The sequence below is a fragment of the Barbus barbus genome (assembly GCF_936440315.1).
Source record: "Barbus barbus genome assembly, chromosome: 41".
Classification (NCBI taxonomy): Eukaryota; Metazoa; Chordata; class Actinopteri; order Cypriniformes; family Cyprinidae; genus Barbus; species Barbus barbus.
The window spans coordinates 12,001,029-12,019,136 of record NC_136719.1 but is presented as its reverse complement, the minus strand read 5'-3'; the positions used below and the strand labels follow the sequence as shown (position 1 = coordinate 12,019,136).

The 18,108-nt window shown below is 37.2% G+C and overlaps 2 protein-coding genes across 2 annotated transcripts in view; both read left to right on the top strand.

The window, feature by feature from the left end:
• LOC306861073 (ninjurin-1-like) overlaps positions 1 to 18,108 on the top strand; it is a gene marked incomplete at both ends in the record, with an annotated part of 649,099 nt that overhangs the window by 501,113 nt on the left and 129,878 nt on the right. The window lies entirely within an intron of this gene.
• On the top strand, positions 1,798 to 17,987 carry LOC306860137 (extracellular matrix protein 2-like). Its single transcript, XM_079401684.1, has 9 exons — positions 1,798 to 1,987; positions 3,232 to 3,296; positions 3,681 to 4,110; positions 4,242 to 4,357; positions 4,986 to 5,118; positions 5,951 to 6,108; positions 6,202 to 6,341; positions 15,653 to 15,979; positions 17,372 to 17,987. Exons 1-9 carry the CDS (start codon positions 1,837 to 1,839, stop codon positions 17,544 to 17,546), a joined length of 1,695 nt encoding a protein of 564 aa, XP_079257810.1. The 5' UTR covers positions 1,798 to 1,836; the 3' UTR covers positions 17,547 to 17,987.

Genomic DNA, 18,108 nt, shown 5'->3' with positions numbered 1-18,108 from the left:
TGTGTGGGACAATGAGGACAAAGTGGGCTTGGACACCGGACAGGTCAGCAGAACACTCACACCAGTGACTCACTACAGACAGACATTTGTACGAGGAGCAGCAGTCTGGCAAAGTGATTTTTGCCAGATAGCATAAAATTACAGATTCTGTCTCACTCTTACCCACTGTTTGTTTGGACAGTAATACAGGGTCATCCATTTGAAAGGGACCTTGGTTGTCAAGGGAGAATAAATAAAAAAAACATTTTAGAAATGGGTAGCCTAAACTTCTTTAACTTTATATTTTGAGTTACTCTTTAAATAATTATATAATTTGATTTCCCAGTAAACTCTTTTTTTAAACAAACACAAAACAATATTATAGGCTTTAAAATTCTTTCTTTAAAAGTTACTGAGGGAGATGGCCATGTTTGAAAGTAAAGACAATTAAAAAGTATATTATTCAATGGTATATATATATATATATATATATATATATATATATATATAATATATAAACACACACATGCATATATATTTAAAATTCAAAGAAAATGTAAAGTTAATTTAATTTGTGGACTTTTCTGTATGCTTGCTTTTGCTAATAAAATAAAGTTAAAGAATTCTATAATAATATGAATTAAAATTTGTAATGATATTTTATATCTAATGCAAATCAGATTAAAACTGTTGAGAAACCTGAAAAAGAAGTATAAAGATGCCTCAAGGTGTGCACATTGAAAATATGCTTCATATGTCAACGTACACAGTTGTTGCCCATTTTGTATCCAGTGTTGTCTGAGCAAATTTAAACAGAGTCGCAAAGCAATATCTCGCTCTGCAGTGATACTTTATGGTGTGAATGTAAATGCAAACAATCTCTCCCTATACAATGTGACCCTGAGCGCTGGTCTATTTGTATGTGTCTGTGAGACCCTTGTCCAGCCATAACTGTGGCTTTTTTTAAACATCCTTCTTTCCTCCCCCACAGATTTCTCAAATCTCTGATTTCCCACTAATGAGTGAAATTAAAAAGATAGTGTTTACAGAAGTTTTATACAAAAAACTATTTGGGCGCTGATGCCAAACTTAAAATTAATGAATCTCATTGGTTTAGAAAAGAAAATGTCAAACCCAGTGGCCCTTGTTTTAAAGTAATGACCAGAATTGCAAACTAATTATCAAATGCAATGACATTTAGACATTTTAAATGTGACACTATATATAAATCAGCCTATAATCTCCATAAACGAGAAGAGTGTGTAACTGTATGCTTTGAAAACACATAGCATTTGTCTGTATGCCTGTCTGTCTCCATCTGTTTGTTTTATGAGTTAGAGAACCATGTCTTTCTCTTTTGGCAAGGTCTTTTTCTTTTTCTTACATACGTGATAATGGCAGCATGCCAGGCAGGAACATGTCGAGAACGAGACATGGAGCCGGAGAGAGATCTCTGCACGGGTCAGTCAGGCTGCTCGCTCGCTGCCCTCTTGTTTGGATAACTCTCTCATTTGTCCATCTCAAGTGCTACAAGGTGTGAACACACTGTCACTGTGGCATGACGTGACTGACATTGACCAGCATTCCTCTCTCTCTCTCTCTCTCTCTCTCTCTCTGTGTCCCACACTCTAGTGTTTGTTGGCACAACCATTGACTTTATAAGGAAGAGTTGATATTTTTGTGAACTCCTGGCAATGAAGGTCCTTGTACATGTCTAACCACGTACTGTGATCTCCTCCCTGTTTTCTCCTCCTCCTCCTCCTCCTTCTCACTGCTGACAAAGAGAGAATTTAAGAGGGCAGCTGGAGGTGAGCCTGCAGGTACATGGTGAGCGACTGAATAGATCGGATTAGAATCATGCAGGCTCTTTTGGTGTTTTGCGTGTGCTTAGGAGCTTTATCTGTGGAAGGAGAATTCCTGAACGAACTGAATTCACTCCTCACATTTTTACCTGAGATTGATGTTTCATCCTCACAGCATCAACCAGTGGATTCTTCATCAGCATCAAGTGAGTTCATCAGTAATTATAATTTCAAGAGCAGTGACAGAGTTTGCAGTCTCAGGAATGGTCAGACAAGTTCATTGTGAATAGTTAATCTTCTCTGTTATACTTTGTTCTTGTTTAAAGTTTTATTGAACTATGATAAAGTTATAAACTAAAGTTAGAGAATCAAAGCATATTTTGAAAGAAATAGAAGTAAAAGCAACCTTCTTTACAGTTTTATATAGAGTATGTCTGCCATCAAATAGTTTAAATTGTTGAAAATTACTTTCAATATTTGGAAATGTGCGTATGGCTGCATCTACAGTGACCTTTTAATTTTTTAAGTAACTGTAGTTCTCCTCAAGTACACACACATGGTGTCATAGCAGAGTAAACACAGGTGTAGTTATTCACATTAATTATGAACATGAGCCACTAAACATTACACAATACAATACGATTCAGTACCGATCAAAAGTTTGGGGACGGTAAAAATATATATAAAAGAAAAAAGTATTTTATTTATTTGAAAATAATTAATAATTATTTAAAGAAAATACAGTAAAACAGTACTGTTGTGACAGTACAATTACAATGTTTTATAACTGTTTTTATATTTGAATATATTTTATAATGTAAATTATTCCTGTGTTGTCAAAGCTGCATTTTTAGTAACCAGTACTTTGGTATCTAGAATATGCTAATTTGGTGCTCAAGAAACATTTCTTATTATTATCAATGTTGAAAACTTTTAAAATAAACTTCTATTTAAAATAAATATTCTTTGTAACCCTGTAAAATTCTTTACTGTCACTTTGATTCATTTTATGCGTTTTGCTAAATAAAAATGTTAATTTATTGGTTACACTTTAGAATAAGGAACAAATTCACTATAAATGAAAAATGTTCCCTTTCTAAACTGCTAATTTTCTGCTTATTAATAATTAGTAAGGTAGTTTTTAAGTTTAGGTATGGGGTGGATTAAGGGATCTAAAATATGGTCATGCAGAACAAGGCATTAATATGTGCTTTAAAAGTACTAATAAACGGCCAGTAATATGCATGCTAATAAGCATCTAGTTAAAAGTGAGAATTGTCCTTAAAATAAAGTGTTACCAAGTTATATATATATATATAAAAAAAAAACATTTTCCTAATCATTTAAACAGTAGTGCATGTGTAGCTTCTTCTGACAATAGCGGAGTTGTTGGTTCACACACGATTCTGAATTCACTAATTATTGTGTTGAATCATGGCTGCATTTGCAGGTGAAAAGAGAAGCAATGAAGCACAAAGAACAAGGCAAGTAAGCGACACTGCCACAAACACACAGGTGAGTTTGTATTTATGGAGACAAACCAATCAGGTTTCTTACATCAAATAATTTGGTGAAATAAATATAAAACAGTAAATATTGAATTCGTGACCATACTCGTGTCCTATAGTAACACCTGTTTGCTGCACAGACTGCTACTGTTGTTACAGTGGAAGAAGTATGTGTATTCTGGCAGTCCAAGATAGCACAACCATACCATAAATGCTAATTACAAGTCTATTTTTGCTTCCCGTCTTAATGCTCAACCTCTCATTTTCCACCTCCTTTATTCCTGCCTGTACTATTTGTCCACTATATTTAGTTTGTTCAGCGTGTTTCTGGTTATTTCTGTGTCACTAATGAGCTCGATTCCTGCTGTGTTCCTTCTGTGTGTCCCATCAGTCAGTTATGGGGCGAGCTGAGGCTGTGTGGGTGGAGCTCAATGCTGTGTTGGAGAGATGGGGCGGAGCAGCAGGGAAACTAAATGCAATCTTGAGGGACCTCGAAGAGGAGAAAAAACGCCTCTTGGACCAAGGGGAAGAGCAGAAAGCAAAGAAAAAGGAAGAGGATGAGGATGAAGAAGAAGAGGATGATGATGATGATGAGGAGGAAGAAGAGGAAGAAGAAGAAGGAGAAGGAGAAGGAGAGGAGGAGGGAAAGGAAGAAGAGACAGCCGAAGAGGAGGAGAATGATTCATCTAACAGCACCTCGACCCAAGACTCGCTACCGGAAGGCTGCCAAGTGGGAGAAAGTCGAGTATCCTGCAAGCAGATTGGCTTGTCTCACCTGCCAGTCATCACAAACCAGGAAGTCACCATACTTGAACTGCCTGGTAAGGTCTCTGGAAAGGCTGAACAATCCAACATAAATATATGCATCACTGAGACGTTCTGTAATTTATTTTGGTTGTATCTTGTAATTAGCACAGCCATACAACATTTTAAGAAATGTGCTGTCTTACAGGGAATAACTTAACAAGAATTTCTCCCAGTGGTTTTTCTGGACTGCCAGATCTTGAAGAGCTTGACCTAAGGTTGAACAAGCTGGACGACTCCTCTTTCGGCTTTCGGCTCTTCATGGTACTGGCATTTTTTATCCCTTCAATTACACCAGTGAAATACTCCTATAATCTTAAAAGAGTATGTACTGTATGTCTACATTAAACCTAAAAATAATTCCATCCTAGTCAGGATTTTTAAGAACATACAAATTAAAAGTTTCAAATTATAACTGCTAACTATAAGTCCAGCCAAGATTCGTGCGGATTTCCCAGCAGGAGACCTTGAGAAGAGACCAAACACACCACTCCCAAAGCAAACTCAGCAGCATGAAAATAGGAACCACAGTTTGGCCAGTGGAAAATGCCACTGTCTTCTTTGGACCATCTATGAAATGTCGGTGAAATTAGCATAAAGAGTAAATTCACTTTGATGGTAAATGAGTACACAATTTACAATGCACATTTATGTCGTTTCACAAATGGTAAGTAGCTAAAGTCAGGCAGGTCCGATAGTCTGGGGCGCATTTACATGTCTTAACATTAAAATAACTGAACAAACATGCGCAATTGAGGCTTTTCATTTGGTGGTAGGCACAGTGGAAACATTGCTGTGTTAAAATGCAGGCTCATAATTCACTAGGCCCAAAACAGACAGGACATAACCACTAAGTCCCAAGTAGACAAGTGTGTTTCTGCTCTTTTAACAGAATCTGACAAAGCTGAAGATTCTGAAACTTGACGACAATGAACTTACAACAGTTCCACAGTTGTCATCTTCTTTGGAGGATCTGAAGATTAACAACAATCAAATAAACCAACTAGCTTCACACAGCTTCAAAGGTTTGTGTTGTTTTCATACCAGCCACAAGCATGAGTTTATTCATGGCTTTGGTAATTCATGTGAGTTCATTTCCTCATTGTTAAGATTTGCTGATGAAGAATGGAGTAGTACTTTTGAAATGTTTGAAATAATTTACACTCACAAGAGAAATAATCTAGTCTCATATCAGTAACTGAATAAAAGCTATTTTATTACAAGTTGCTTGCAGGGGTTGACATGTTGAGATCACATGACCAGCTGAATATTATTTGCTTAATCTAAGTAACTCCCCTGTTGCTGGACATTTTTGTTCACAAGATACACCATTAGGCTGGAATACAATGCAGATTTTTGCCCTGATTAACAGTCTGGACAAGTTGACACTAGTAGTCAGAGCCAGTCTGCAGGTTTGACTTGACAGATTGCAAGGAAAATCATGTAGTTTATGATGAGCAGACGCAGATCTTTTATCTACAGACTATGATTTCACTGAGTCGGAGGAAATCAAACATGTTTTACATTTTGAGCTGATATTATGACACATAATATTTTCATTTGTCACTAGTAGTGTGTGATCCTCAGTCGTTTAGTGTATGATGCACAGTTTTTTCATCTATAACTATTGGCATAATGCCTAGTGTTTTAGTCCTGTAGTGTATTCCAGCCTTAAATAAATCATGACTGACTGCTAAAAAATCATTTGAACAATAATTTTAACAACTGAATACCTTTTTTGTTTGAGGTTCCATCCACACCACTAAGTGTCAGAATAAGTGTAGGACAGCTCAAAATAAAAAGAAATTACTGATGCATCTTTAACTGAAATAACTAAGAACATTTTGTTTTCTGCAGGCTTGACTAACCTAAAAGTCTTGGAACTGACAGGAAACATCCTCTATGAGAGTAGCATTGCACCCTGGGCTTTCAAACCTCTGAAGGCACTCAAGTATTTACGACTGGATAAAAACAGATTCAGTGGTATCCCAGCGGGCTTGCCCCCATCTATAGAGGTCAGTTCTGTAACCCGGTCAATGATTCAGTCACTTGCTTCTCTGTATAGGTTTATGGTATTTATATTTTGATATGTCTTGGTGTATTTGCAGGACCTGAGGTTGCAGGGCAATCAAATAGTGGAGGTGCAGGACAGGCTTTTGGATAAGTGTGTCCACCTGAAGGTGTTAGATCTCAGTCACAACCTCCTAAAAGAGAACAGCATCTACCCTGAGGCCTGGATCAACCTGCGGTGAGTCTCACATTAACTTTTTTTATATATTTTTTTTTTTTGTGAACAGTTATTTTTATTGAGACAAAACATTGCAGTGTAGAAAAGAACAAAGTGCAACACCCAATCACCAGAATAACAATAAATACACATGAATACAAAATAAACTTTTTTATATTTATAAAACATATTATATTATTGTATTAATACACTTTATATATAGACACTTATTGCTTCTGGAATGGTAATCTGTTTCAGCATTTTTATTTTTTTATATATTATACAAAATATATTCTATATTAATATTTTATATAAAATACTTTATAAATTGTTTATATATATATATAGATTATTAAATGAATCAAATAATTATTTCTGTATAAAATATACATTTCTGTATATACAGTGGGGTATAAAAATATGTAGTGCAAGTTTTGTCATAAATAGGAAAAAATATACAGTGCCCTCCATAAGTATTGGAACAGTAAAGGCAAAATTGCTCTGTTGGCTGTGGGGTCAAGCCATTTGCAAATATGATTAAAAGATGAATATGAGACAAAACTACAGAATGTCACATTTTATTATTAGCCGTTTCAACACATATATGTTTTACCAAATAAAAATAACAGCACTTTTAGAGTTCATCCCACTCATTGATGTGAGCATAAGTATTGGGACAGTTGAACATAAGGCAGATATAAAAGATTAAAAGCTATTATTTAGTTGCAGATGCCTTGCGCACAATCACAGCAGTGAGTCTGTGACCCATAGACATCACCAGACTCTTGGTCTCATCCTTTGAAATGCTTTTCCCAGCCTTTAATGCAGCCAATTCCAATTGTTGCTTGTTTTGGGGAGTTTCTGCCTTTCCTCTCCTCTTCAGCTGGTGAAATTCATGTTCAATCGGATTTAAATCTGGAGATTGACTTGAGCAATCAAAGACTTTCCATTTCTTTGCCCTTATAAACCCCTTAACTGAACTGGCAGGGTGTTCAGGGTCATTGTCCTGATGCAATATGAAGCACTTCCCAATGAATCTGGTGGCATTTTCTTGAATATTGGTAGGCAAGATGGATTTGTACCCTTCCAAATTCATTCTGCTACTGTCATCATACATTAAGTCATCAGTAAAGTTGAGAGGGCCTGTTCCAGAGACACCCATGCATGCCCATGCCACGACAACACCTCCACCATGCTTTACAGATGAGGCTGTATGCTTGGGATCATTGCAGTTCCCTTTTTTTCTCCACATTTTTCCTTTCCCTTCACTTAGATAAAGGTTCATCTTTGTCTCATCGGCCCATAAACACAGTTCCAAAACTCTTCTGGCTCACCTTTGTGCTTTTTTGCAAACTCTAATCTTGCCTTTCTATTTTTGGTGCCCGGTCAGAGGTTTGCATCTTGCTGTGTAGCATCTGTAATTCTGTGTCAAAGTCTCCTGAGGACAGTAGATTGTCAGAGCATCACCCCAGCTTTCTGGAAGTTGTTGGTGATTTTACAGACACGTCTTTTAGGGTTAATTTTCATTTGTCTGTCATCAACTACTGTTGTTTTCTCAAGCGATCAGGTCGTTGTTGGTTGCTGGTGTCGCTGGTGGTTTCCAAACTCTTGATTTCTCCATGCCCTTTGTTTTTGCTATAGCTCTAACTGACTTCCTCTTTTCTTTTAGCATCCAAATTGCTTGCTTTTCTCTCAAAGTCAGCTTCCTCATCTTCATGCTGGTTTGTGTGCATCATCATCGAATGCAAGATTCAGAATACAGAAGTAATGGATATAACTGATACGACACATTCCCTGCTTTTAATATCTGAAGAATTAATGCAACAGGACACAGCGGATCACTTAGAATGACCTGTGAGGCAACTGTTTCAATACTTATACTCATATCAGATAGAGGGATGAACTCTAAAAGTGCTGAACTTCTTAGCTGGTAAAACATCTATGTGTTGAATCACCAAATAATAAAATGTGACATTCTGTAGTTTTGTCTCATATTTATCTTTTATTCATATTTGTATACGTCTTGACTCCACAGCCAACAGAGCAATTTTACTGTTCCAATACTTTTGCCGCTGTCGCCTCTGGCTTGCTTAGTTGGGGACGCTTCATTTCCAGCGATATCGTCGACCTGATTGCAAAGACACTATTTAAACTTATTGACACATTATTTTCCTTTTTTGATATTGTGCAGTGCTTTGACATAATTTGCATTGTAAAAAGCGCTATATAAATAAAGGTGACTTGACTTGACTTGAGGGCACTTTATATATTTTAAGATTTCTATATAAAATATTTAATACATGATATTGTAATATCAATATCATATTTAAATGTATGTAAATATATAAATTGGCCTTTCTGTGTCAAATAAACCAGAGGTCCCCGGATTAAATTTTTCATTTTGCAAAGTTACCCACATTTGGTTTTTGACCACTGAACACGTGTACAGTTTAACAATTTGCTCCTGGGGTCATATTAAAATTCCAGTATCTCTGGAACTGAACTATATAGGGCCTTAAAAATGAAGATTGTTAAGACCCAATATCTTAAAAGGCATTAAGATATCTTTAATACATCTTGAGTTACAGGCTGTAACTCAAGATGTATTAAAGATATCTTAATGCCTTTACAGGTATGCAATCTTTGGAGAAAAAACTTGAAAAGTACTCTTTCCCCATTTTTGTATGGTCACCATTGGCATAAAATGCAACGAAGATTGCTAAAGATGCTGTCATCTTTTATCTTTCTGATGAAAAAATATTAGCAAAATCAGAAATTTGAGCTAGGGAAGTTTCTAAAATTTGGTTGATTTGACTTGGAGTAACCCAAATGATAAATGTATATACAATAAAACACACACACACACATCCAAACACACAGTCCCTTGGTACAGTCCCCTTATTAGCCACTAGATGGTGCACAAAGGACATGCTGAGGGCAGTAATCCACCCAGTTGCTAAATGTGTTGTGGTACAACACAATTGCAAGAACCTGTGTGTCCGTCATCATCAGAATCAGTTGAAGGAGTGTGATCATTTATTCTGGACCTGCTGTCAGCCTGCATCTGCCCCATAGTTTCGATTCTACCAGAGTAGATGTGCTTCTCCAAGGTCTCACATCACTCATCCTGAGGAGTGTGTTATACAGGAGGCAGAAGCGACAGAGAGCCCACTCATCAGTCACTCTGCCCTTTACCCTGTCAAACACACTGAGTGATGGGGTGGAGTTAGACAAACAAGCCCGAGAACACACATACCACATCCCAGCTGTTTGGAAATCCAAGCTTAATTTCACAAGTAATAAAGACTTTGTCTAGAGTCGTATAAAGAGGATTACTAGGGTCTATTTTGTGATTAGGCATAAGCTCACTCATGGATAACAGTTTGCACTTGTATTGCGGTGAATGCAGATGTTTGGCTGGCCGCTCATCGACCAAATGGAGCGGTTTACAGCACTGGTTGTGGCTTGGCTGTGTGAAGGTGAATGTGTGGGGGTTATGATTCATACAGGGGTGACCATGATGCTTGAGCATTTTGTGGATTTTGTTTTGTAGAGTTGCCAACCTACAGATCATACTTCTACTAAAAGCAAAAAAAAAAAAAAAAAAAACAGAAAAGGTATAGTAATCAGAAAAAAACAGTAATAAGTACTTTATACCTAAAAGAGACATCCAGAGTTCATCCTAAATTGAAAATCCAGTCATTTACTCACCCTCCTCTTGTTTAAAACCAGTTTGAAGAAGAAGATACGTATTTTAAGAATGCACTGGCTTTTTTTACCACTCAATTAAAATAAATGTGAAATGGAGCTGTCAATTTTTTAAAAGGACATAAGCATCACAACATTAGCATAAAGGTATAACCTATATGACTTATATTTAAGTATTCTGATGTTATACAATGGCTTTACTTGAGAAACAGACCAAAGTAAATTAAAATGAGACCTTCCATTACAACTTTCTCCGCACCATAAGCTTTTTGTCTTTTCCACCCCCCACCCCTGCATTGCCTATCTCACACTGATTCTCATACCGTCAGCAAATTATACTAATACATTATTCATCTCTAACATCTTTTACTCATTTTCTTTTCTTGCAAGTTGCAAATCTTTTTGAAACAGTGCCATTCAAAGCTGGTTTGCAGAAATTCATAACTCTTTCTTTCTATTCACTCTCATCAACATCAGCATTACCAGGAAAGCGGGCATTATCGCTGGAACTGTTTCCATGGCTGTTGCACTGTTTACTTTCCAGCTGCCTTTTTAAGGTAACCTGTAATTAGCTGCAGTGAGTGTAAGTGAGCTTTGATCAGCCATCAGCTCAACTTTACAGGCTCTTTATTTCAAAAATAATGTCACATTGTCACCAAATTGCTGCTGCTAATTGTTACTGTTGATGTTTGTGTGTGTGTGTGTGTGTGTGTGTGTGTGTGTGTGTGTGTTCATGCATTCACGTGTGTGATCCTGTGATCCTGTGATCTACCCAAACACTGCAGCACTATGCTATTATGTCGGCACAAATCTCTGAACCTCCCCGGGTTAAGGCAAGACATTTACTGTCTCCTTTCATTTCTTCAGCCTTTATGAGTGCCTGTCAGCCCAAATAATGTCCAATCGGCACCATGGACCCAGTGTAAATCCCAGCTCCATCAACACCTCCTCAACACTCCATTTCTCTAACTTTCACACACACACACACACACACACATATATATATATATCAGCCACATTACATTTCCAGCTGAGACAACTGGCTAAAAAAAAACATTTGCAGTCCAAAGATGGCAAATTTTGTACTTCTGGGGGTCTTGTGGCAGAACTGCTATTGAAATGATTGGAAATGCTTACGGCTAACTATTACAGTCCCTCAGCATATAAAAAGGCACTTCCTACTAATAAACTTCTTTCCTTTTCTCTCTGTATTTGTTTCTGCATTTACACTTATGTACGGAAGTTCTAAGCGGCCATGCATTATTATAATTTTTCTGTCTTGTTTTCTCGTGATCACGACTTAATTTTCTCGTGATCTCGACATAACGAAAGTTGTTTTGTCGTTATCACGACTTAATTTTTCTCGTGATCTCGACATAACGAAAGTTGTTTTGTCGTTATCACGACTTAATTTTCTCTGTGTATTCGTCATGAGAAAATGCTATAGAAGCAGCATCATGGATGATCGTATTCGCTTTTACTTTGATCAGGGACTCACTCAAACTGAAATAATAAAAATAAAAATATGGTATAAGTACCATCCCAAATATTGAAGGTGTTGTGTGTGTGACCGACTACATTGATCCATGATAGAATACTTCATGCATATTCATACTCGGACATTTTAGCTCTGTGTCTGTCAGTGATTGACAACTTACACATAAGTGTTGGACACTTGAGAAGGAGGCTGTCGGGTCTGCAACTTTATCGTCGAAGACAATATAGCGACCCTGATTTTCTCACTATAGCTGCAATTACGTCGTGAGAAAACGGTTTTTAGGTTGAGATCAACAACTTTCGTTATGTCCAGATAACCACAAAACAAATTTCGTTATGTCGAGATCACGAGAAAATTAAGTCGTGATAACGACAAAACAACTTTCGTTATGTCGAGATCACGAGAAAATTAAGTCGTGATAACGACAAAACAACTTTCGTTATGTCGAGATCACGAGAAAATTAAGTCGTGATAACGACAAAACAACTCGTTATGTCGTGATCACGAGAAAACAAGACAGAAAAATTATAATAATGCATGGCCGCTTAGAACTTCCGTACTTATGCTCTAGCTTCTGTTCAATGCCTTATATGACCTTTTCGCACCACAAAAGTTTTACTTGCATGGACTTTCAATGGACAGAAATCTCTTAGGTTTAATTAAAAATGTCTTAATTTGTGTTTTGAATTTTTTTTAATGGTTTGGAATGACATGAGGGCAATAGAATTAAATTTTTTGCTTGAACTAACCGCTTATACATTGTATGTGCATATTAATGTCCTCACTTCCTTGAACTCCGTCCTCCTTTTTTAAAGATCCAAGTGCCAGGCCTATAAAATCTAATTACAGGGTTTAATGTCACTGAACAACCTTTATGCTTTATTTCTCTTAGAGGAGAGGCTCTAGTAGAAGAACTGCTAATAAGATTCTTTTAAAAGTTTCTTTAAAAGTGATACATCTCTGACCAGTGATGTAACGTCTGCAATAAGCAGGCAAATGTCATGGGAATCTGGGTTGAAAGACTGTGGTGCTCTGTATGTTCATATTCCATTGTGTTTATATAGGTGCACAAATGTCTGTGTGTGAGCAGTGACACCACAGGCCCCCTGTCATCTGGAGGGTTGTTTTGGTGTTCTGGGAGAGGGCTCCTCTGCAGGCCAGTGACCTGAGACCGAGGATTTTGATGGATGCGAGGACAGTGTGGATGCGATAGCTGGACTGAGCTTACGGGAATGAGGCAGGGGGGTGAAAGAAAGGACACGCACTGCTTGTTTTCTCACACAGGGAGAAAAAAATGCAAGTTAGTGCAGTTTCACCAAGAAGTTCACATTCTCATTTCATAATGAGTTATATAAAGTGTCTTTGCCCGAGGTGACAACCAAGAGCCAGCGGTTGTGCAGATATGAAGAGACAGTTGCATACACATAAATGCCTTTCGCTCTTTTAAAGTGTGAAAGAAAATATTCAAAACCTGAATATTGTCAGGAAAAGAGCATGAATTATGGAGCCACAGCTGGAGATGGTTATGCCATTGCTCGCTCTTGCTAGTTGAAATCATAGTGCCCTAAACGAAGAGGCTGAGTTTAGCTGTGCTTGGGTCTCCCGCATGCATGATATAACATGAGAGCCAACGAAATGTGCCTTGTCGTGACAGTGGTCTTCCTGTCCTGCGTGCCAGGTTACGTAAGGGCGGTTGTGCAACGCTGGCATCGGTGTGCCTGTGGACATGTGGTGGCAGCCGTGCTCTCTGCTTTTCATTATGGGAGTGCTCCCTGAGGATGCCCACCGTTATTAGCTTGTCGGTGGGGGGAATCTGTGTGGGAACAATATCAATATGTAAATCTGACTCAGACATCAGAAGCCAATAATCCTGAAACTGCTTTATTTTGTTCTTGAATTATGCTATTTTTTGTAGCGAAATCTGTATTTTATGGCAGCTTTGTCACTCAGATTGTATCTGGTATTGCACGTTTAAAATTTTTTACGATGGTTCTAGATATGGTTCAGGCAGTGAATTACTTTTTTTTTCTACTGGTCAGATTAATTGTGGATTTCTACAGACTGCTAATATATTATAACTAAACATAAACTAAAAATATATAAAATATATATTTTTCTCTGTGTATGTAAGTATGGGTATGTGTGTCTTTTTGGCTGTAAATTATTTTGTTGGCTCACTTGTGACAGTGGTCCATTGCACACATTCATAATAAAACATTTATGGATTTATTTAACAATCCAACTGTTGATGAAAATCTCCTAAAGAGAGGGAAAAATTCCCTCTATTTATTAGCATTAACACTTATTTCCAAAAAGCAGGAACGGCATGCACCTACATTATTTGTTTTTTAATGTTCACCAGTGGAAGTCTTGACCCACTTTGTGCCCTAGGCAAGACGGACCAAATTTTTGGATTTTCCAAATGTCTGACACAGCGTTTTAGACTAACACTTTTGCCTAAATTAATCATGCAACTTTATAAATTATGTTTGGGAGCTTGCATTAACATAAACATTATGTTTGGGAGGAAATGCACTTGTCTCTAACTAGTTTGAACACTCAAAAATGCTTCTGCAAGAGAATCTGTGATAAATAAACAATAAATCTGACACATTGTTCTAAGCAGATTTTCTTAGTATTCAAACGCTTTCTAAAATATACATTGAGGTGATACCAACAAGTGCTTTATTTAACTTAAAACTAGGACTAGACATAACTAGATAGCTTAGGGCTCCTCTCTGAAACGCTGTCAGCTATATTCATTGCCAGATATTCTGATTGATATTCAGTCTGCAACATCTGAAGTTCCATCTCTCATCTCAAGGTCAGTATCAAAGCTTGTTGGGTGAATGAAATCCACATGGAGGTCACTGTAGCTTTTGATGTAATAATAACAGTCATTGCCATATGAGACCCTTATTTCTTCTCAGCGCACTGGTAGACTGGGCAGCCGTCAGTGTTATGGAGGCAGAGGAAATGTGCTCCTGACTCCTGCTGAGACGATCATTGTAAACTTACACCAGCTGCCTCCTAGACCCCTCTTGAAAAACACAAAAGCCTCTCATACACTACCATGACTTTTAGGACGTTCTCTCACTCGCTCGAAATCTTCCACCCCCAAACCCCCCTTGTGCCTTCACAGAACACACACACACAAACACACATAACCAAAGTCGACACACAAGCTTTTTTGGCTCTAGCTACCTTGTGCTGGGTTAATGACCTGTCATGGGGCCCTTTCTCCGTGGAAACACTACAGAAAATTTCACAAGCTCCCCCAGCACTTGAAAGAAACCCACTACATATGATGCAACCAATGTACACTAACCATCAAAAATACTCTAACATGGTTTACGTAAATACAAGTTGTAAAGACATGCTTATACAAGCAAATGTGTCTGGTAGACCAGCAAAACAGTCTTTCTGATGAAGCTGTTTGAGCAAGGAAGCCTATAACTTTCATGTTACCTACTAGTGGTGGGGATTTTGATTCATCCCAAAGTATTGACCTTTTGAAATCCATTGACCAAAAAGATTTGTTTTCCGATTTATCAACTGATATTGTCACTGATTGGTTCAGATTGGTTGACCATCTCTTCAGATTACATATTCCTGGCAGTAGGTGGTCAAAATATGTAAAGTTAGCAACATTTATGTGTTATGAGTGAGCCCTTGAATCATTGAATGATTTGTTAAAAAGCACCAAGTCACTGAGAACTAAAAATTGAGCTCACAGGCTTCAGTTAATGAGAAATAGTAGTGTATTGAAGAGAATGAGTATAATTCCTTCACTTAAAAGATTTGTTCAAAACACTGATTTGTTTACAGACTAAACTGTTGCTAAATTGCTTAACATTCTGAATTATAAAGTTGTTAAAAGTGCATTAATTCACAAAAGACTAACATTAGTTAGCACAGTTTTAGTATTGGTATTAAGAATTATGAAATTTCACAGAAATCTGACATTTTTGACATTTTTTAATAACCTTATTTCCAGCAAAAATAATTATTGTTATCGTGAAATAAAATTACTTACTCATATTATGATATAAGAGTTTGGTCATCTTGACCACTGCTAATACACTTCATGAGGTAACACCACACCTCTGTCTGTCTGTTTTCTCAGGAAGCTGGAAACTCTTGACCTGTCCCATAACCAGATGGCAGTGGTGCCCTCAGATCTGCCCAGGGCATTGCGCCAACTCTCCCTGCAGCACAATCACATTCACTCCATTCCACCATACTCACTGAGTCACCTCCGCCCAGGCTTACAGTCCCTACACCTCTCCCACAACCTGTTAGAAGAGCACGGTGTGCTGGGGAAGTCATTTCGTGGTGTTTATCAATCACTGGAGGAGTTACACTTGGACAACAACAGATTTCAGAGGGTGCCACACAATATGCGCCACTTCAAGAACCTCAAGATACTGCGTCTAGACCACAACCGTATAAGGTATGTACACTTAAGTTCTGTTCCTTAACACAGTGGTCAGACATCGAAGCTGGAGTCTTAAATCTGTCTAATGATACACAGTTTGTCCAGATCAACTGAGAGTGTGATGTTTCTACATGCTGTGAATGTTGTACAACATTAATCTGGGGCCATCGACGATCCTTGCTTCTAAAGGGGTTAAAGCTTCACTGCCTATGCCCTACGTAGACTGCTACCTTCTAAGGCAGCGTCTTAACTATTATAGAATCTCAAGTGACTGATTTGGAACACTCTTAATACTCTAACAGGCACAAAAAAACAGTATAGTGCACACAAATATTGTGTGTAATAGTAAATTTATATATACACACTACCATTCAAAACTTTGGAGTCAGTAGATGTTGTTTTTAAAAGAAAATTAATACTTTTATTCAGCAAAGGCACATTAAATTGGCAATAAAACATTGTTGTACATTGATTTCTTATTCAAATATAAGCTTTTTTATTTCATTCATTCATTCATACAATGTTGTAGGAAAAATGTTTACTGTGTTCATTGCTGTGCATTCTGGAATTCCATAATTCTCAAAAAAGACATACAATGAAATTGAACTTTGAATGCCATAAAAAACGTCTAGTAAGTCGCTAGGTTTTGGAACAGAACTGTCGTGTTAATCTTCTTCATGCCCATGAATGCAACCTCCATTTGTGAAACTCTCTCAACCTTACGCCAGCAATCACAATTCAACTCCTACTTTGTCCTGTTATTTTTCGAAATCCTCATTCCCTTTAGATTTTTTTTCCTCCTGCTCCGACTCAGCTCAGATCATTTTCTTTGATCTTCTTTTAAACATTCTCTCTCATTTATTACTCACTAATTTCATTCTTTCTTTTCTGTTAGTTTGCATTTCAAAGGCGTAAAGGCTTAAGCTTGTCTGTACCCGCAGACTAGTGCAACCAATATGGCAGCTGATGTAGTGCGAGCTCCAAGCTCAGGAGTGAACTACATGAACTGCACTTATTAAAATATTTGTGTGCTTGCTTTAGGGTCTGCCGGTAATTACAAGGACGCATATCTCTACTCTCTAAACTGCTCTTGAATTAGTAAGCTATTAGTAAGGTCTTGAAACACTTCAGAATCGATCAATAACTACACTGTAGTCATTTGCTTAATTAGCATTTTTGTCTTGTTTTATAAATATATTAACATTTATAAAACAAGGATACTTGAGGATGCTTTTTTTTTTTAAAAGACATGGCATTTTTTTTATTGCGCAAATATGCTTTTTAGATTTTTATGAATTTACATAAAAGTGATCTTTAGGTATTTTTCTTTAAAACATTACAAAATCATTGTACATCCCTACAATGAAAGTGTTATAGTGAGTAACATGTATGGCTTTCTGTTTTCAGCTCTGTCCCAGTGAAATCAATCTGTAAGGTTAAAAGGACTGAGGATTCTTCCCTGTCAACCATCCATTTAGAGTACAACTACATCAATGTGATGAAAATCCCTCGTGCTGCTTTCTCCTGCATTCGGGATTCCAGCAAGATCATACTGGAGCCCCAGAGCCAAACACAGGGCTAGTAAACTGCTACAGAAGCATCACCCTGTCACTTCAAGCCTCCCCTCTGCTTCTCCTGACAGTCACTCTAAGATTGAATACTGTAAACACCATGCCCAATAGATCTATTAATAGTGTGCATGCTTCCTCTTCAAATGCACATTTGGGACATGTTCAGCAACTTGTAGCATAAAATACTTTATTTTGTTTTTTTTTGTATGTAATAAACATTCTTCTTGTAAGCTATTGAAACAAGCGGGCTTAGAAACCCCCTGACTGAAAAAAATAATCAAATGCCTTTCTTTCACAATATTCATTTAGACTTTGGTGCATCTGCAATGATTTTAGTATTATATAATTTTATATTTATATTTGTGTTGTATTATTTTAAATCATCTTCTTATGTCACATTAAAACAAATTCATGTCTAAAATTAAATGTTTTAGTAAATATAAGGCTAAATGTACAGAATTACCACTATTTGTATGTCAGACATATTGCGTGATGGACCCATAGCTCACAGCCCAGGTAGGTGCAGCTAAAAAGAAAAAAAAAAATTGCAATCTGAGACTGAGGGTTATGTGA

Excerpts from the sequence above, each read along its gene's own strand:
- LOC306860137 (XM_079401684.1), top strand. The coding sequence starts at position 1,837 with ATGCAGGCTCTTTTGGTGTTTTGCGTGTGCTTAGGAGCTTTATCTGTG. Across the intron at positions 4,111-4,241 it reads CACCATACTTGAACTGCCTG|GGAATAACTTAACAAGAATT; the intron begins GTAAGGTCTCTG and ends GCTGTCTTACAG. Across the intron at positions 15,980-17,371 it reads CTAGACCACAACCGTATAAG|CTCTGTCCCAGTGAAATCAA; the intron begins GTATGTACACTT and ends TTCTGTTTTCAG.